General features: G+C 43.2%; 1 protein-coding gene across 5 annotated transcripts in view; it reads right to left on the bottom strand.

Moving 5' to 3' along the window:
• ttc28 (tetratricopeptide repeat domain 28) overlaps nt 1-21,090 on the bottom strand; it is an 859,201-nt gene that overhangs the window by 304,656 nt on the left and 533,455 nt on the right. For all 5 annotated transcript variants that reach the window (XM_085961472.1, XM_085961475.1, XM_085961474.1 and 2 more), the window contains one exon: nt 15,616-15,746. In XM_085961472.1, coding sequence (XP_085817598.1) covers nt 15,616-15,746 — 131 coding nt within the window. The remainder of the gene's footprint in view (nt 1-15,615; nt 15,747-21,090) is intronic.

Raw genomic sequence — 21,090 nt, 5'->3', positions numbered from 1 at the left:
AGCAGTAAAGCAAAATAGAGAAGAGGAACGCAACATAAAAATAGTAAATTAATGCTTTAATTGCTGATGCCACACGCTGGACTTGTAAGAAATACTAACTTGAGAGTAGAACATTCAGATCAAGGTCTCCAATGTTCAAGGCTGGTCCAACTCTCCGAAAACTCCTTTTGAATCCCTCTGCGGGGGGTCACACATGGCGGCTGGGAGAGGTCGAACGTGGCGAGGGGGATCTTGAACATGGTGGGGGGGGTCGGACATCGAGTGAGAGGTCAGGGCTTTGGGTGAACGGACATCGCGTGGGTGAGGGGCAGCTAATCGGACATCGCGGGAGGGGTTGAGGGTTGGCTGATAACGAGGGTCCAATTGCATGGAGGTAAGCATGTTGGGCCTGGATGAAACACGCCTGCTCCTACGTTAAAACCGGAAGTCGGTGGGTTGGGGTCAGGTTTGAGAATTGTAAAATTTTTACCTTCCCACCTGCCCCCAACCCACCCATCATTGGGGGTTAACATTCCCCCCAATAAGGTTAGGTTCAGTCCCAGGTATTCCTTACCATTAAGAGAGAGTGATTTTCATTCAATACACCCAGGAAGTTGAACAGACATACAAGTTCCATCATGGGATTGGTATTTCATTCACAGTGGTAACTTTGTTTGGTAGTTTGGTGGGCCAGTCTTTGACACATGGTATTAAGGGAGAAGGCTATAGGACTGTCTTTGCTTTGGTTTAGAAATTGAATCACGCAATGGCCCTTTTCAGACAGAAAATGGGTGCTTAAGGGTCCAATATGTGTGTGGTGGTCACCTTCTCATTCCGCGCCAGGTATGCATCACATGCCATATTAGTTAGGCCGCCCTGTAGTCATTCGTGTAGCCTGTCAGGACCAGGAGTTAGGCCCATTGCCTATGCAATTTGGGAGCCTACTACCTATTCCAGGCTCCTTCCTGAAGTTGGTGGGCACCCGATTGCAGCATGCAGTGTTCGGTTTTCTCAAGTGCAGAGCAGCCAAACAGCGGTGTTTAAATGGACCGCTGGAGGCTGCCACCAAAAAGGCAACTAAAACATACTGAACTGAATGTGCTGCCAGAAGCAGCAGGAGTGCCTCTTATGACTCAACATTAAAACTTTGGCTGGACTCACAGTTGCTCCATAATATGATAGAATTCTTCATTAAAATGGAGAGTGAAGTAGTTGACTCAGAGACCAGGGTCCTGAATTTAAATAAAGGAAACTACGATGGTATGAGGCGTGAGTTGGCTAGGATGGATTGGGGAACGTTACTTAAAGGGTTGACGGTGGATAGGCAATGGCAAACATTTAAAGATCGCATGGATGAACTACAGAATTTGTTCATCCCTGTTTGGCATAAAAATAAAACAAAAAATGTGACTCAACCGTGGCTAACAAGGGAAATTAGGGATAGCATAAGATCCAAGGAGAGGACATATAATTTGGCCAGAAAAAGCAGCAAATCTCAGGATTGGGAGCAGTTTAGGATTCAGCAAAGGAGGACAAAGGGATTAATTAAGAGGGTAAGCTTGCAGGGAACATAAAAACTGACTGTAAATGCTTCTATAGATATGTGGAGAGAAAAAGATTGGTGAAGTCAAGCGTAGATCCCTTGCAGTCAGAATCAAGGGAAATTATAATGGGGAACAAAGAAATGGCAGACCAATTAAATACATACTTTGGTTCTGTTTTCACAAAGGAGGACACAAATAAACTCCCAGAGATGTCGGGGAACATAGGGCCTAATGAGAGGGAGGAACTGAAAGAAATCAGTATTTGTAGGGAAATGGTGTTAGGGAAATTGACGGGATTGAAGGCCGATAAATCCCATGGGGAAAATGCTAGAGTCCATTATAAAAGATGTAATTGCAGAGCACTTGGAAAACAGTGACAGGATTGGACAAAGTCAACATGGATTTACAAAAGGTAAATCATGCTTGTCTAATCTACTGGAATTTTTTGAGGATGTAACTGGTAGAATAGATAAGGGAGAACCAGTGGATGTGGTGTATTTGGACTTTCAGAATGCTTTCGATAAGGTCCCGCATAAGAGATTGGCGTGCAAAGTTAAAGCACACGAGATTGGGGGTAAGGTACCATCTTGGATAGAGAACTGGTTGGCAGACAGGAAGCAAAGAGTTGGAATAAACGGGTCTTTTTCCGAGTGGCAGGCAGTGACTAGTGGGGTACCGCAGGGATCGGTGCTAGGACCCCAGCTATTCACAATATATATAAATGATCTAGATGAGGGAACTAGATGTAATATCTCCAAGTTTGCAGACGACACAAAGCTAGGTGGGCGTGTGTGCTGTGAGGGGGATGCAGAGAAACTCCAGTATGAGTTGGGTGATTATACTGCATTTGCCATGCATCTGCCCAATGTGGATAAATGCGAGGTTATCCACTTCGGTGGCAAAAACAGGAAGACAGATTATTATCTGAACGGCAATAGATTGGGAGAAAGGGAAGTGCAACGAGACTTGGGTGTCCTTGTGCACCAGTCGCTGAAGGTAAGCATGCAGGTGCAGCAGGCAGTTAAGAAGGCAAATGGTATGTTGGCCTTCATAGCGAGATGATTCAAGTACAGGAGCAAGGATGTCTTGCTGCAGTTGTACAGGGCCTTGGTGAGACCACACCTTGAGTATTGTGGGCAGTTTTGGTCACCTTATCTGAGGAAGGATATTCTTGCCATTGAGAGAGTGCAGCAAAGATTCACCAGGCTGATACCTGGGATGGCAGGAATGACGTATGAGGAGAGATTGGGTCGATTAGGCTTATATTCGCTAGAGTTTAGAAGAATGAGAGGGGATCTCATCGAAACTTATAAAATTCTAACAGGACTAGACAGACTAGCTGCAGGAAGGATGTTGCCGATGGCAGGGGAGTCCAGAACCAGGGGTCACAGTCTAAGGATAAGGGGTAAGCCATTTAGGGCAGAGATGAGGAGGAATTTCTTCACCCAGAGAGTGGTGAACCTGTAGAATTCTCTACCACAGAAGGCAGTTGAGGCCAATTCATTAATATATTCAAGGAGTTAGATATATTTCTTAAGGCTAAAGGGATCAAGGGATATGGGGAGAAAGCAGGGACAGGGTACTGAATTTGGATGATCAGCCATGATCTCATTAAATGGCAGAACAGGCTTGAGGGGCCGAATGGCCTACTCCTGCTCCTATCTTCTATGTTTCTATGTTTCTCCGATGCCAGTGTCCCTGCTTCTCGATGTATGACTGCCGTCTCCAGGGTGGTGCAAGAGAATCAATTTTGTATGGTCCTCTTGCTCATCAGTTTTTGCGCGGCAGGTTGTATTTGCCACTGGGTTTCTGCCCAAACAAACCAATTTCTAGGCCTCTCTCTCTCTCTCTGGAGTTATAGTTCGGTAGTTGGAAAGAAAGAGAGACTCCAGGTATATACACACACACACACACACACACACACACACACAATTATCTTCGGCACAGTGAAAGCGAGTTTGCCTAAAACAGGTGCAGAGTACCTTTTTAAAAAAATTAATGTTTTGGCACGAGGAGCAGTCGTAACTAGATAAATATTGCTGAGAAAGCTGTAATCTGCTCTCATGTATTTCATTTGCACTTCATCTTGCTGAAGTGCTGCCTCAGTCTGCCTTCCATAAAGACAGCAGCATATACTGTACACGGCAACACGTGCAAAATCATCGGATCCAGTGCACACAAGGAGTAGGTTATAATCCTTGGCCGATGCTATCGTTTAACTAGATATTGAGCAGTAAAAATGATAGGTGGCATGGGACCTGCTGATAGGAGTGGCCAGTAATGCACTGAGTATGATAACAGCAACAGAAGACATGTGAAATTTGTATCAGCACCTTTGGCACCTCCAGATTTGGCTACTGTAATTGCTCTCTTTACCAGCCTGCCATTCTCTACCCTCTATAACTTCTGCCTTACGCAAATTTCTGCCACATGTATCCTGTACTGCACTACATCCTGCTAACACATCGCCGCCATTCTCACTAACCTACACTAGCTCACTATCCTTCGGCACATAAATTTCAAAATCCTTATCCTTGACTATGAATCCTTCTTTGGCTTTGCCCCACCAGACATGTACAATGTCTTCCAGCCCTATATCCCCTCCTGAATGCTTTGTTCCTCTGACTCCAACCTTTTGTTTATTTCCCCTCCATTCGCTCCCACCATAGGTGTCAGAGTCCTATTCACAAACTCACAACTGAAAGCTCTCTGCCGCTCCATCTTTCTCTCCACCTTTAAAATCTCGTCAAAATGCCATCCAAGCTTTCAGTCACCCTTCCTAATCGGCGCCTTCCTGACTTAGCGTCTGTTATCCTTATGCTAGCTGTGAAGCACCTTGTAGTGTTTGTTAAAAGTGATAATCAAATGCAAGTTGTTGTTGTAGGCTGTGTGTACCTCTCAAAATCATTTTCTTCCAGCGATGGCAGGATTCCCCGTTTAAAAATGGTCCCGATCACGAGAAACTCTCATTAAAAGGATTCTGATGCTAAATCTCTCTCTGCAAATAAACTCCCTTGTATTTACTCAGGGTAAAATACCTGTGTATAAGGGCATCAATGGACCAACGAGACTCATCAAATCTGTTAATTGAAAGGCTTAATCAAAAGGCATCACAAGTTAACTGCAAGATTTAATATATAAAATGCAATCTACTCCCTTATCTTCAGAGAGTTTAAAAGAAGCAGTGAACATGTAACTTAAGCTCATCCTGTGTGTCCCAGTGGATAAAGGTTCACATAGTGTAACGTTCTCCCAGGCTTAATACCTGCTCGGTACTGAATTAGTTGATCTCAGCTAGGGCAGCAGTTTTAAAAATGCTTCAGAGTCACTGCTTTAGGGAGGGGGTGGAAAGTGCACAGATGAGAACAGGTTCTGGCTGAGCCATGGACAGATAACCTGCTGCCATTCACCACACAGACTCACATAATTGGAATGAGATTACAGACAGCTGCCGCATGTGGAGCAATACTCCAGCAAGAGTCAGCATTATTACATCGCTTTTTATGTTATCATTGCTTAAAGAGACCACTGGTTGGAAAGCACACAAGACCTATACTACTTCCTACCTGTTCCCCCCCCTGCCATCCCTATCCGCCCCGGCCACAACAAAAACTGGGGAAAAACAACCACTTCTCACATTTTAAGCTGCCGTTCATTTTTCGAGAGAAAAAATATGATTCAAGCACAGAATATATTCTATGCCACTCTACACCCTATTAAAAGCATTGTGTCTAATTTTGTACAGTTCACTTAAACACGGGCAAATTAATCTCTGTAAACGCTATGCCCACAGTCTATGAAACCACACGTCATTTAACTTTATACTTCAAATTAAGAATATCCCTTGAAACTGCGGTAACAAGTAAATTGCTCTCCTTCAGAAAATTCTCGGAGTATTTTTGTAACTTAATAAGGACTTGTGGTTGTGAACCGTACTGTAATTACTTGTGAAATAAAACCCTGGGGTCAACAAAAACCTGTCGTATGCCACAGTAGTCACGCAATAGCAGAGAGTCAGAGAAACCAAACCATGCGGGGAGGGCAGTCAGTGTGCATTTTAATTTAGTGCCAAGACAAAACCGTGCAATTAAGAAGTTACATATTTTAGAGTTAAAGATTCAAAACTTTCACAAAGCTGACTACTGTTCAGACGCACTCCCTGTTGTGATTTTTCTCCCCTTCCCCACACCCCCCCCATCAAAAAAAAACACATCCTGAAATTATTCTATCAACCCCCCACCAGCCTCAGCATCTGCCAGTATGGCACTGAATCCAATAATAAAACAGGCTGGTGATAGAATTCGGAGCATCTGGCAGACACTACTGTATAATGCATTCTAACAGGAAAGAATTGCATAAAAGCAGGCGCCATTAACAATGAAGAATTTTTGAAAGGGGGAAAATTCTTTGTCGTTTTTTTTTAATTCACATATTTTGCAACGCTACTTAACCTTCAAACGTATATGATTTCTGTCTGGAATGAGAAGGAGAAACAAAGGCCAGTCAAGAGCTTCCAGGTCTGAGTTACAGTCGTGCACAGTCAGCGATGTGACACCAGAGTGACATTGGAAAGTGCTGTGATTAGCAGTGATTAACACCGTACTGTAAGTGCGAGAGATGCACAGATTGTATGAATCCCAGCGCAGGTTAACACTTATATTTGCATTTATATTCACTAATCTGCTGTGTACACAGATATGTTCCATTTCAGACAGTTTAACAAATTTTAGGCTCTCCTCTGGTTTTACTTAAACCATTAATATTCATTCCTCAGTTATGATGTACACTGGAAGCAGAATTTCCCCAGAAATCAAATGCTGATTATTTTTAAGTGATGATAAAACATCGACAAAGGAGCTGAATTCCAGAGCTGAGGTGAGAGTGACTGCCCTTAACATCAAGGCAGCATTTGACTGAGTGTGGCATCAAGGAGCCCTAGTAAAACTGAAGTCAATGGGAATCAGGGGGAAAACTCTCCACTGGCTGGAGTCATTCCTAGCACAAAGGAAGATGGTTGTGGTGATTGAAGGTCAATCATCACAGCGCTGCAGGAGTTCCTCAGGGCAGTGTCCTAGGCCCAACCATCTTCAGCTGCTTCATCAATGACCGTCCTTCCAACATAAGGTCAGAAATGGGGATGTTCGCTAATGACTGTACAGTGTTCAGTGCCATTAACAACTCCTCAGCTAATGAAGCAGTCCATGCCTGCATGCAACAAGACCTGGATGACGTTCAGGCTTGGGTTGATAAGTGGCAGGTAACATTTGCACCACAGAAGTGCCAGGCAATGACTATCACGAACAAGCGAGAGTCTAACCACCACCCGTCGACATGCAATGACATTACCATCGCCAAATCCCCCACCATCAACATCCTGGGGGGTCACAATTGACCAGAAACTTAACTGGACCAGCCACATAAATACTGTGGCAACAAGAGCAGGTCAGAGGCTAGGTATTCTGCAGCGAGTCTCTCATCTCCTGACTCCCCAAAGCCTTTCCACCATCTACAAGGCGCAAGTAAGGAGTGTGATGGTATACTCTCCACTTGCCTGGATGAGTGCAGCGCCAACAACACTCAAGAAGCTCAACACCATCCAGGACAAAGCAGCCCACTTGATTGGCAACCCATCCACCACCTTAAACATTCACTCCCTCCACCACCAGCGCATCGTGGCTGCAGTGTGTACCATCTACAAGATGCACTGCAGCAACTCGCCAAGGCTTCTTCAGCAGCACCTCCCAAACTCGCGACCTCTATCACCTGGAAGGACAAGGGCAGCAGGCGCATGGGAACGCCACCACCTCCAAGTTCCCATCCAAGTCACACACCATCCTGACTTAGAATGATATCGCTGATCCTTCATCATCGCTGGGTCAAAATCCTGGAACTCCCTCCCTAACAGCACTGTGGGATACCTTCACCACACGAACTGCAGCGTTTCAAGGCGGCGGCTCACCAGCACCTTCTCAAGGACAATTCGGGATTGGCAATAACTGCTGGCCTTGCCAGTGATGCCCCACATCCCATAAACAAATGAAAAAAAAACCCATAATCATTAATCTTCTGGCACATGAACCTTGCCAGTAGTTGTCACTGATATCTGGAGCAGAAACAACACTTAAAAAAAAAACTAATGGACTTTTGCAAAAAGAGTTTCATCATCATGGATGCTTTTAATGAGGTTGTGTGATAGGTGACTGCACTGTTTGGTGTGGTATTGAGGCCAAGGTCCATCACCCACCTGGGCTGAGCTAGCTACCTCAGGCGAAGCAGCATCAGGGACATTAGGAATTGGTGCCCCTGGACAAGGATTTGGGCGGGGGGGAGGGGGGGGGGTGGGGGGCAAAATCAGCCAGACTTCCCTCCGTTGAGCACTATCCTATGACCCCCAAACTGAAAACTGTGACATCAGGACTTATAGCTGTGATGCCCCTATAGCCAAATAGTCTACCAAAACTACTAAGAGAGATTTTGAGGCCTCTCACTCGGTGGAAGCAGGACAGCAGTGCCCTAAAAATAGTGGGCAGTGATTTTCTACCCCGTTCCCGCTGACAGTGTGACCCTCCCTATCTTCCCCATGGCCGACTGCAGGGTGGCTGGTAGGCTCTTTTAATATGTAAATCGGGGTCCGACTGCCATTTCAGGACAGTACTGGGTGGAGGGGCCAAGCAGATAAGTTTGAATTTATTTTTGTGGGGCTGGGAGGAGTGCTCCACAAAAACAATCTGGGCCGTTGCTGCACCAGGCTCCCCTCCCCATTTCCCCAGATCTACTTTTTCCGGCCCGGGAGCCGGCGGGCTGCCCTGGACCATTTGTTTTCCATCCACAGCCCACTGATCCAATATAAACAAGGCCCGGCTTCTCAAAATACACCCAGCCTCCCGTTGAGTCTACGGGCTGCCCGAAACCCGCCCATTGTCAAAATTTACTCCACTGTCTTGGTTCATATACATAGTATGGCCACTTGGTGAGATACTGGATGGTACCTGCCATCGGGGAGACGGAATATCATAACTCATCACCTTCAGAAAGAGGGGAGAAAATCAGGAATTAAAAAGGAAGTCTCTCCACCAGCACTTCTTTTAGAAACAGCATTTTTTTTAAAAATCCACTCAGTTAACTTTTAGCTCTTTTTATGTCTGTTATTTTTCTCCGTAGTAGTGAGTACTGAATTACACAGAATCTGCAGCACGGAGTCGGTTCAGGTAACTTTTTTTTCTTTTAGTTACTTTTTTTAATTGATTTGTTGCTGTGCAAGGGTGTAGCTGAAGCTGTTGCTAAGCTACAGAGACGCTTGCAACTTGTGCCGATTGTTTTGAAGCTGTTGGGGTTTGTTGCTTTATACGGAGCTCTGAGCTCCGTATCTTTTACTATAGCATTCGGTTATCCGGCATTGATGATGAACCGGCACCACGTTGGTCCCGTCCGTGCCGGATACCAGAAAGTTTCCTGTACTTAGTTTGCTCTCTTGATGACCTTATCAACTTGTGTAGCTACTTTTAGTGATTTATGTATCTGTATTCCCAGATCTTTGCTCCTCTACCCCATTTAGTTTCTCACTTCCAAGGAATAAGTGGCCTCCTTATTCCTCCTACCAAAATGAACCACCTCACGCTCCGCTGTATTATTTTGTTTGCCATTTATCCGCACTCTCTGCAAGCCTGTGTATCTCTTACTGCATTTTGGGGCAGTCCTCCATATTATTAGCTGTGCCGGCCAATTTGGTATAATTTGCAAATTATCTGAGGAACTGGCCAGATGGAGTTACTGTACCTCAAGGAAGAAATGAGTTGAATCACTGTGCATAGTTCTATTGACCAAATCACTGAATTTTCCTGGATTAAGGACTGAAACTTTACTGATAACAATTCCACTTTGCTCTACAGGAGAGGAATGCTCTGTCTTTATGTTGTACCATGAAATGTTAGCTGAATAATCAGCTCTCTTTAGGAACTCTAAAGACCTCCACTGGGACAAAGAGCTAAATAAACATGAGTGGAATCTCTGCAATCATTTTATCGTCACTAATAGATAGTTCAGGATCTTGCCCTATTAAAATCCACAAGTATGACTCTATTAAGTTGTCATGAAAGATTCCAAAACCTACCAGGCAAAGGCAGGGTGTTTTATTTTGCAAACTATCATCACGAGTTGAACAATTTTGCTTTTAAGAAAAATACAAAAATAAACCATTAAATAAGCCTTCCATCTGAACTCCAAATTGAGGCATAATGTTAATGAAATATGATGGATTCAACACTGCATCTCACCCATACCATTGCTGACCTATTTTGCTTGGTCAGGGGCCCCCTTCTATTTACAACTACTGTTAAACTCAATAACTGCACCAATGCATCACACCCTCCATTACAATTGTAAATGTACTCGACTGAGACCTTCCTAAAAAAAAAACATTACCTGAGTAAGCATCGCCAGCTACAACAATAGCAGTTCCTGACCTGAAAATCAACAGTTATGACATAAGCTAAAATGTTCCATTGGCACTTCTAAAGCTCTGAGATACAACCCAGCCCTCCTTACAATAACATTACCACTGAGCCTGGTGTCTTAATTAGTTTCAACTGATACAAACCAAATACTCCCTTTGTGAGATTTAATGTTCCTCTAAATAAAGAGAATGCTATTCAGGAACAGCCTCATAAATCTATGACATCATCATTGGGGAGTATTAGGTTCACCCCAAAATATATATTTGCATCCTTATGCTTTGTTCAACATAAACCAGCTTTAAAAGCAGCTAAGGACAGATTCCAACAATAATACTTTGGCATTGGACAGTGTGTTTTTAAGGAAATTTGGTGCACAGACGATGTCACCAGGAAGTATAAATTAATTTCCTGTAGTTAACCTAATTCACATGGGATATCAAAACACACCCTCCCACTTAAAGCATTAAGGATCTAGGTACAAGAATAATTGTTATTCAGTTTTATCTTTTGCGAGGTAATAATATGTATAAATATTTCCATGAGATATGAATTCTTCGCATACTTTTTTTCTATTTTATTTCTCATTGTACCTAGTTAATCGCCATTTCCTGGGTCCGGACAATTACAGATTCTTGCCCATCGTAACACTGCTGCTTCAAAGAGGCAGAGAGGCCATCCCTACCCATCAACTCAAGCTATTAAAACCAACCACCCGAAGCCTGGATGTGCTGGTTAAGAGTAGGACTCAAACTTAAGTGTGAATTACACTTACAGTAAGAATGTTAATGTCATATGAATTCCTCAATCTTAACCAAATGGTCTGCAGTGTCAAGGCACAGTGTGTTAACACTTCATTGTGTTACACTTGTGAATGATGGGACAGGGATTTATAACCATGAAATTGCACATCCCAAGATTTCTAACTCGCTAAGCTCCAGCCTGAAGGTAAAGTGGTTTGTCAAAGGAGAGGGAGGGAAGAATGGGAAAATTGATGTTCCCGGGTCACTCCCACACAGATTCCCTGCAGCTAGCGAATGCTGCAGTGAGAGAGGCCTCAGAGTAGGCTATCGGCTCTCTGGGCTCAGTAAAATGTAGCGACAGCCTGAAAAGACAGCCTCCCCAAAGCCTTTCCACCATCTACAAGGCAGAAGTCAGGAGTGTGATGGAATACTCTCCACTTGCCTGGATGAGTGCAGCTCAGCTCCAGCAACACTCAAGAAGCTCGACACCATCCAGGACAAAGCAGCCCGCTTGATTGGCACCCCATCCACCACCTTAAACATTCACTCCCTCCACCACCGGCGTATCGTGGCTGCAGTGTGTACCATCTACAAGATGCACTGCAACAACTCAGCAAGGCTTCTTCGGCAGCACCTCCCAAACCCACGACCTCTACCACCTAGAAGGACAAGGGCAGCAGGTGCACGGGAACACCACCACCTCCAAGTTCCCCTCCAAGTTACACACCATCCTGACTTGGAAGTATATCGCCGATCCTTCATCGCCGCTGGGTCAAAATCCTGGAACTCCCTCCCTAACAGCACTGTGGGAGTACCTTCACCACACGGACTGCAGCGGTTCAAGAAAGCAGCTCACCACCGCCTTCTCAAGGGCAATTAAGGATGGGCAATAAATGCTGGCCTTGCCAGCGACTCCCACGTCCCATTAAAAAAATGAATTAAATAAATAAAGTGAGAAGAAAATTCTGCAAAGCAATTATAAATGTACCAGAATGAAACATATCACAACCGTATATATCACCACAGGATGAAATCCACTTTCTGATTATGCAAAGCAGTTCGAGGGACTGAACCCTCACAACTCCACCTTTACCTCTGACTGGTCCATAGGTTCCCAGTTGTACGAAACGTGCCATCTCACTGAACTAGCATGACAGTCAAAATAGAGAAATTGTTACTCTTCGCGTAGCATGCATCTTCACAAATCTCTCAGATTTGCGTAACATCAATGTATTCATAAGAAATTGCAAATCTTGAGAATCAAAAAAGTGTTCCTGTTACAGCTAATTACATTAGTTCGGATATTCGGGAGAGATTTTTATTTTTCCCAGGAAAGCTAGTTTCCATTTATTTATTACAGCAGTATTTTAAAATCCGAAGATAAAATTAACGAGTTATTATAATTTTGAGTTTTTACACCAAGTATTTTCATCAGGTTCAACGTTACAGACCATTCCCATGACCAAGTCCGTGCTCATTACAACCTGCAATGTTTTGTTTACTTGCCAGTATCTTTGTCATGGCGTTTCAGTTCATTGCGTATATCACATGCCACCATGTGACTTCTTCAAGTTCAGACGGTGGAAGAATAAATACCATCAGACCATGCCCTATGCTACAAATTACCAATCATTTATTGAACTGCAAATAGATAAATGAATATTAAATGCATTTACAGTAATTACAGACTTCACTATTCTCCTAAGAATATTAACAACAAAAGCTCTTCCCCTGCACTGACACGCAACATAAAACGGACCATTGTACCCTGTCTCTTATGTCTTACAGCGTTATTTACTACCACGGAGCCTCTGGCCTGCCCTATTGCTTCAGAAGGACTTCTGATTTAGAGCAATACTGTCCAAGATATTGCCACAAATTCCTTTGAAGATTATCCAGAACAAAGAGCTATGCCTTGTGATTCTCCAACTCCGATAGAATTGCCATTCAAACAGATACTTGAAAAAGATCCATAGGAAGTGAAATACAATGGTTACTTTCTTGTCAGAGAAATCTCTAGCACCCTTTGAAACTTAACACTTATAATTGCAGGACATTCCCACCTAACCTGGTATCCGTTTGTGTCAGTGGTGACACTCTTGCCTCTGAGTCAGAAAGTTGGGGATTCAAGTCCCACTTTGAGCAACAATCTAGGCTGACACTTCACTGTAGTACTGAGGGCGTCATGCCTCGTCAGAGGTGCTGTCTTTTGGATGAGGTGTTAAACTGAGTCCCTGCCAGCCTGTTCAGGTGAGCCAGTATCTGAAATTCATCTCTCAACCAACACCACCAAAAAAAAAGATTAACTAATCATTCATCTCATTTGTTGCTTGTGGGAACTTGCTATATCCAAAAATGGCTCAAGCCTTTGCCTACATCACAACAGTGACTTCACTGGTTATGAAGCACTTTGAGGTGTCCTGATGATGTGATAAGGAGCTATAGAAATGAAAGTTCTTTCCATAAGAAATAATTTGTTCTAAACATGAAACTTATTATTTCTCGCATTGTTGTTTGTTGTGCGCAAATTGGCTGCTACATTTGCTTACATAACAACAGTCTTTGGGACGTTCCAAGGACATAAAAGGTGCCATATAATTGTAAGATCTATCTTCTTCTTTAAGCCATACATTGGTATATTAAGCCATGATATGTTCTGTGGGAGCAACCTACGAACATGTATTAGTGAAGTGTTTTAAATACAATGGCAATAACAATCATCAGCATATCCATGCCTTTGAAATGGTCTGTGGTGTACCCCACAATAATGGCCCAGAAATTCGGGTCCCAAAGCGTGTGTACGCACTGGGTACTCACGTGTCGGCCCAACGAAAGTGCCGGTTTCGTGCATGCACTGCACATGCATGGGAAACCGGCACTTCCATTCCCCTGAAAGAAGGGGTTGACAAGTGGAACGCGTACGCCGGAGAGGCAGCGCGTGCGCATCGAACTTACATTTTTTTTTGCAGGTTTCTCCGGGAGGGTAAGTCTCCAGCAGTTACACTTTTAAAAAGCAGGCGCAAGGCCTGCTTTTAACAAGGTAAGTGGTGAATTAATTAAAATTAAAACATTTTTTCCACAGGTTTATTATTTTTAAATACTTTAAAGAAAGGTAAGTTTATTTTTAGCCCCGTTAGAAAATGTAATTATCTTTTTCAAAAATTTAAATTGTTGTTTAAAATAGTTATTTCATGTAATTTATAGTTATTTTAAAAATGTGATTTAAAAAAAAATTATTTGAAGTTTTAGTGATGTTTTGGGGGTTATAGTATTTATAGGTTTGACAGCTCTTCCTGTCAAACTTATGAATGAAGCATTCCCTGCTACCATTGGCTCTCCATGGCCCACGTGATCACAGGGGACGCATCGAACTAACTGTGCCCCTGGGATATGCAAGCACTGCGCGCCGGCAGTTGGAGGAGACCCAGGATCGGAATCCCACGCGGGCCTACAGCTCAACGGCCGGCGTGCTAGCTAAGTGCAGGTCGGGGGCTTGCACCCGCAGGAAGCCCCCGACCCGAATTTCTGGGCCAATGTATATTCTCTGGAGCCTGCAGAAACAGCTTAGCAGTAACTCACATTTCTAGTGACAGCCAGACTACTCTGCAAAGACATTGGCCTGGAATTGGTGGTCGGAGGCGTACCTCCGGAGTACGTCTCCGACCCGATAAAAAAAATCTGCACTTACCTTCGGTCTCCCGGGCTTCGGAGACTCCGGGTGCTGGGCCTGCAGGCGTACACCTGCGTAAAGACCCACGGATCCCAGGGACGCAGGCGGTTCAGAAGCGTCACTGGGATCACGTGGGCCAGGTCCTCCAATCAGAAAGGGGGATTCCTAATATGCTTATGGGGATTCCATTTACAAACAAAATCCCCACAAGCGTAAGAGGAACCACCAAATAATTAAATAATTTATACAACTGGAACAAAAATAAATGTTCCCATTTTCAAATTTAATTAAAAGTCCCTTCAATAAAGCATATACAATAAAATTTTAATTTTTTGAAAACTAATTTTAAACATTTTAATCCAGGCCAAAATTTACATAAACTAATTTTAAATGTTTGTGCATGATTTTTTATTTTTCAATTTTTAATTTAAGATTTATATTGACTTGGCGAACCTTGGCAGATCGAAAGTTCCCGCTTTTCACACATGTAGAAACCTGGAACTTGCGGGGCCTTTCTGATGGCTTACGAGCGTACACCGTCACCAAGAGCGCAAAATCCGGGCCATTAAAATATACAGACTTTCTTATTTTTAGAAAATTACCAAACTCCACATTCATCACAGAGGCCAAATTTTTCAATCTTCAGAAACCTTCCCAAGCTTGGATAAGAAACATTTTTCGGCAACAATGGAGTGGAGACTCTTTAGCACGCATTGATCAGATTTTACTTAGTGGAGGACGTACTTTGCAACTAGAAACCAAGGTTCTTTTTTGCCTCTAATGGCATGGGTAGATGGGACAAACAGTGCAGACATACAGGAAACTCTCTTTTAACTGTCGCCTAAATATCCGGAAATCTCTCAACCGGCAAAATGCAGGAGTAGGTTCAGGTAAGTTTTACTATATATTAGTGGCCGTGCAACAGGGATTCCTGGATCTGTGGTCGTGTAACCGGGGCTCCTGCACAAGTGCCGTGTAACCGGGGCTCCTGCACCTGTGGCCGTTTACGGGGCTCTCGTGCCTTAGTAAGTATACCTCTCTGTAATCCGGACTTTTTGATCAACCGGCACCACGCCGGTCCCGTATAAAAAAGAGTTTCCTGTACAATCAAAACAGGTATCTTTCTGATTGAGAGAACATTACATCACCTGTTGTCATCATGTTCTACTGATATCCACTCACCTGAATCCGTGATGGTTTTAATAAAATTAATGATGTGAATTACCCACCTCACGATCTTTTAGCTTCATGGCCAGCACTAGCTGGAGACGGTGGTTGTTTAGGGCCTCTCGGTAGTTGCCGCTGGAGAAGAATGCCGATCCCAGATTTCCATGGGCTCGGCACTCGCCCGTATGGTCACCTGAGGAAAGGGGAGGAGGAACAAAAAAAATCTTAGCTCCATTTTTTTTAATACAGCAGACCATTTGAAGAACTTTGGATGAATGGTTTATCTCGATCAACTTTAATTTCTCAAACTGTTAGTTTAAGCTAGACTATAAGGAAATAACTGCAGAAATTAATACTATAAAAATGTCCTTTTCCCCAATTTTCGATCCTCTTATTCTGAAGGTGTGATACACCTTTGAAAACAGTCCCCCAGGTGCTAGGCAACCTATGGTAGTTCGCCAAAGTGAGTGATTTCATGAATGAGTTTAGACTGCAAGTGTTGACAGGCTATTTGACCGTGGAAGATATCATAGTTGAGCCAACTCTTGTTCTCGCCTAATACCTACCGACACACACATTCTACCATGCGTCATTGCATAGCAATCAGAAGCAGGAATCCTGGCTCTCTGCTTCTACCCTATCAAGTGCTGCACTGTCGGAGGTGCCGACTTTCAGATGAGACGTTAAACCGAGGCCCCGTCTGTTCTCTCAGGTGGACGTAAAAGATCCCATGGCACTATTTCGAAGAAGAGCAGGTGAGGTGTCCTGGCCAATATTTATCCCTCAACCAACATAACAAAAAAAAAAGATTATCTGGTTATCACATTGCAGTTTGTGGGAGCTTGCTGTACGCAAATTGGCTGCCGCGTTTCCCACATTACAACAGTGACTCCACTTCAAAAAAAAGTACTACATTGGCTGTAAAGCACTTTGGGGACGTCCGGTGGTCGTGAAAGGCGCTATATAAATGCAAGTCAGTCTTTCTTTCTTTAAATCCCTTTATCATTTTAAAAATCTCAATGAAATCACCCCTCAACCTTCTAGACTGAAGGGAATAAAAGCCAAGTTTAAGCAACCTGTCCTCATAATTGAACCCATATGCCTCGGTATCATTCTGGTGAATGGGTGCTGCACCCATTCCAAGGCCAACATATACTTCATCAGATGCGGTGCCCAGAACTCAATGCAGTATTCCAGGGGGGGTCTGACCAAGGCTCTGAGCAAGTGAAGCAGCTCTTCCTCCCCTTTGTATTCTAGCCCTCTTGAGATAAAGGACAACATTCCTTTTTGATTACTTTTTGTACTGATGAACTAGTTTTTAGTGATTTGTGTACATGGACACCCAAATCCCTTTGCTCCTCTACAGTTTCCCATCTCTCGCAATCAATAAAATATTCCGATTCGTCTTTCTTGGATTCAAAGTGGATGACCTCACACTTCCTCACATCGAACTCCAGCTGCCATAGTTTTGCCCACTCACTTAGTTTGTCTTTGTCCCTTTGTTACTTCCTTCCCCCATCTACACAACTTACTGTGCCCTGTAATTTAGTGTCATCTACAAACTTGAATATAAACCGATATTCCTTCATCCAAGTCACTGATATATATGGTGAAAAGCTGAGGCCCCTGTACAGATCTCTGGGGAACAGCAGTTGTCCTGCCAATCAGAGTACATTCTCTTTATCCCTACCTTACAACCAATTGCCAATCCATGTCACAAGGTTACCTCCAATTCCGTGAGGTTTTATTTTTGTTAATCTCTCGACCCTTATCAAATGCCTTCTGGAAGTCCATATAGACAACATCCATAGACACTAGCCTAGTGACCTCTTCAAAAATTCAAATAGATTCGTCAGGCATAACCTACCCTTGACAAATCCATGCCGATTCTCTTTGATCAGCTCATATTTGTCCAAGTGTTCAGTCAGTCTGTCCCTGATTATAGATTCCAGAAACCTCCCCACAACTGATGTTAAACTGATTGGTCTGTAGTTTCCTGGCTGCTGCCTCCATCCCTTCTTAAATAATGGAGTGACATTTGCAATTTTCCAATCTAAAGGCACAATTCTCGAATCTCGAGAGCTTTGGAAAATTATGATCAACATATCTGCAATTTCCTTCCCTATTTGTTTTAATACCCTGGGGTGGAAACCATCAGGTCCTCGAGATTTTTCTATCTTAAATCCCACCATTTTGTCCATTGGCCTTTTTTTTTTTACTTATATTAAATCCACTAAGTTCCTCTCTTGATTTATTTTTAGGTTCTCTTGTACCACTAGTATTTTTCCTCTTACTCTACTCTAAAAATGAATACAAAGTACACATTTAACAAGTCTGCCATTTCCTTATTCGCCATTATAGTCTCACCTGCATTTATCTTTAATGGGCCCACATTCCCTTCACCATTCCCTTTCTCTCTATTTGTAAAAACATTTACTGTTAGCTTTGATATCTGTTGAATGTTTTTTCATATTCCATTTTTGTACCACATTACTTCCTTTGTATCTCTTTGTTGCTTTTTATAGCTCTCCCAGTCTGCTGGATCTCCACTTTTCCTTGCATTTTTGTATGCCTTTTCTTTCAGCTTCATACCGTCTCGTACCTCATTTACTGACCATGGTTGCTTAATTGCAGAAGTGGAGCTTGGAACTTTTTTTTTTGTCCGATCGCAGCCCTGCCTTCGATCTATTTTCTTTTCTTTCCAGTTTTGAAGAAGGGTTCGACCCGAAACGTCAACTCAAATTTCTCTCCACGGATGTTGCCTGACCTGCTGAGTTTTTCCAGCATTTTCTGTTGTTATTTCTGAGACTTTCTGATCTGTGTTGCTAAGTGTTATGCTGGGCTGTGCCTTCACCCACCTAGCCAGTGAGGGAGCAGAAATTCCTAATTTTTTAAAATTTAGGTTGCTGCCCTTGTCGTGTGAACTCATTTACCAATTATGTCACGAGGTTGAATACGCAATGTAAAGAGCAAGGTGGAGATTCACACCATGAGATCATTACTGCAACATTATAATGAGAATGCAGATAATATTAAGCCAGGCAATAACATTTTGAAGATTTTTAAATCTATGAATATTAAAAATTCAATAGATGATCCTGTCAGAGGTAATGCGGTTAATAAGTTAGTCCACGACATACTTGAAAAGGTTGTTAACTCTCAAGGGTCAGCACTATTTATGATAAGTAATTAACCCTGGATTCCAGCAGATCTATTTAATTAGAAGTCTTGTGTCATCCATCACACATTTCAAAAGCATCACACCTCAGAGGTGACACACTTCAGGGTGTCACATCTCAAAATGTCATGTCTGCAGGATAGAAATTAATAATCGGCTGAAATAAGCAATTATCTGTAAATTTACCAAATGTCTAATTGATTAAATGTGAACAAATCAAAAAAGGACCAACAAGGAACAAGCTACAATTCACAAACTAACAAAGTAGCACAAAACTAACCAAATTGCTCAAATAATTTCTTCACTGTTTTTAGCTGTAAATTTCCTTCTTCGCTTATAACTAGAAATACATTTATAACAGACAGATATTAAAAATTCACAACTCCAAAAAAAACAGAATAAAATGGATCATTTAACATTAAAAATTACTGCAAAAAGTTTCACAAGATAATTGAGAATGAAGAAGACCATTCGTCCATTCAGAAGCACTTTACAGTCTTTCCCCATTCCAGCACCCATTGGTTTCTTGAATGAAACCAGGCTTTTTGCCTCTGCTGCTCTATCTGGGAGTCTGTGACGTGTGTTGAGGTTTGTGTGACAAAGAATTTCTTGCTATCAGTCCTAAATTGATTTATTTTTTACTAGTTTGAACTTGTAGTCCTTTATCCTACTCTTGAAATTTAACTTAAAGTATTATCTTTTCCATACCCTTAACCATTTAGTATACCTCTACAAGATCAACTATCAGATGCTTCCTTTCCAGACTGAAAAGCCCAAGTTTCTCCAGTCTTTCCTCATAACTCCAACACTATGGATTATCCTCACGATTCTTCTCTGCACTGCATTCAGTGCTTGAATGTCTCCTGTGTCTCAATACTCAAGTATTCAAAGTGTGATCTTACGAAAGCACTGTACAGTTTGACTACAGCTTCCTCTGACTTGCATTCAACTGTTGTAGCTACGTACATTGAGTGTACAGCACAGAAACAGGCCATTTGGCCCAACTGGTCTATGCCAACATTTGTGCTCCACACAAGGCTCCTCCCATCCTCCTTCATTTAACCCCATCAGCATATCCTTCTATTCCTTTCTCTCTCTCATGTCCTTATCTAGTTTCCCCTTTAATGCATTTATGCTATTTGCCTCAGCTACTCCCTGTAGTAGCACGTTCCACATTCTTACCACTTTCTAGGTAAAGAAGTTTCTCCTGAATTCCCTATTTCCCTATTGGATTTATTAGTGACTATCTTGTATCTATGACCTCTACTTCTGGACTCCCCCGCAAGTGGAAACAATTTCTCTACGTATACCCTATCAAACCTTTTCATTCTTCTTCTTCTTAGGCAGTCCCTCGGAACCGAGGATGACTTGCTTCCACATTAAAAATGAGTTCGCAGGTGACTGATGAGTCCAATGCGGGACCTACAGTCTCTGTCACAGGTGGGGCAGACAGTGGTTGAAGGGGTGGGTGGGTGGGGTGCTTGGGTTGACATGCACTCCTTGCGCTGCCTGCGCTTGTCTTCCGCTTGCTCCCGGCGAAGAGACTCGAGGTGTTCGGCGCCTTCCCGGATGCTTCTCCTCCACTTTGTGCGGTCTTGGGCCAGGGATTCCCAGGTGTTGGTGGGGATGTTACACTTTTTCAAGGAGCGTTGGTGGTACCTCTCCAGTGCTTTGAGGTGCCTGCTGTACATGGTCCATGTCTCTGAGGCATACAGCAGGGCAGGTATCACTGCTGCCCTGTAGACCATGAGCTTAGTGCCGGGTTTGAGGTCCTGGTCTTCAAACACTCTCTTCCTCAGGCGACCGAAGGCTGCACTGGCACACTGAAGGCGGTGTTGGACTTTGTCGTCGACGTCTACCATTGTTAACAGTAGGCTCCCGAGGTATGGAAAGTGGTCCACGTTGTCCAAGGCCTTGTCGTGGATTTTGATAATCGGGGGGCAGCACTGTGTGGCGGGGGCAGGTTGGTAGAGGACCTTTGTCTTACGGATGTTTAGTGTAAGGCCCATGTTCTCGTATGCTTCAGTGAAGGTGTTTACGATGGTTTGGAGTTCGACCTCCGAGTGAGCGCAGACGCAAGCATCGTCTGCATACTGTAATTCGATGATAGAGCATGGGACGACCTTTTCATTATCTTAAAGACCTCTATCAGGTCACCCCTCAGCCTTCTCTTTTCTAGAGAAAAGAGCCCCAGCCTGTATCATCCTTCTAAATCATTTTTGCACCTTCTCCAGTGCCTCTTTATCCTTTTTATAATATGGAGACCAGAACTGTGCACACAGTACTCCAAGTATGGTCGAACCTCAGTTCGAGACAAGTTTAACACATCTTTTCTGCCTTTTAATTCTATCCCTTCAGA

The sequence above is a fragment of the Somniosus microcephalus genome, chromosome 19 (genome assembly GCF_052327205.1).
Source record: "Somniosus microcephalus isolate GS21.2 chromosome 19, FLI_Smic_1.0, whole genome shotgun sequence".
In the NCBI taxonomy this organism is placed as follows: domain Eukaryota; kingdom Metazoa; phylum Chordata; class Chondrichthyes; order Squaliformes; family Somniosidae; genus Somniosus; species Somniosus microcephalus.
This window is presented reverse-complemented; position numbering and strand designations above follow the sequence as displayed.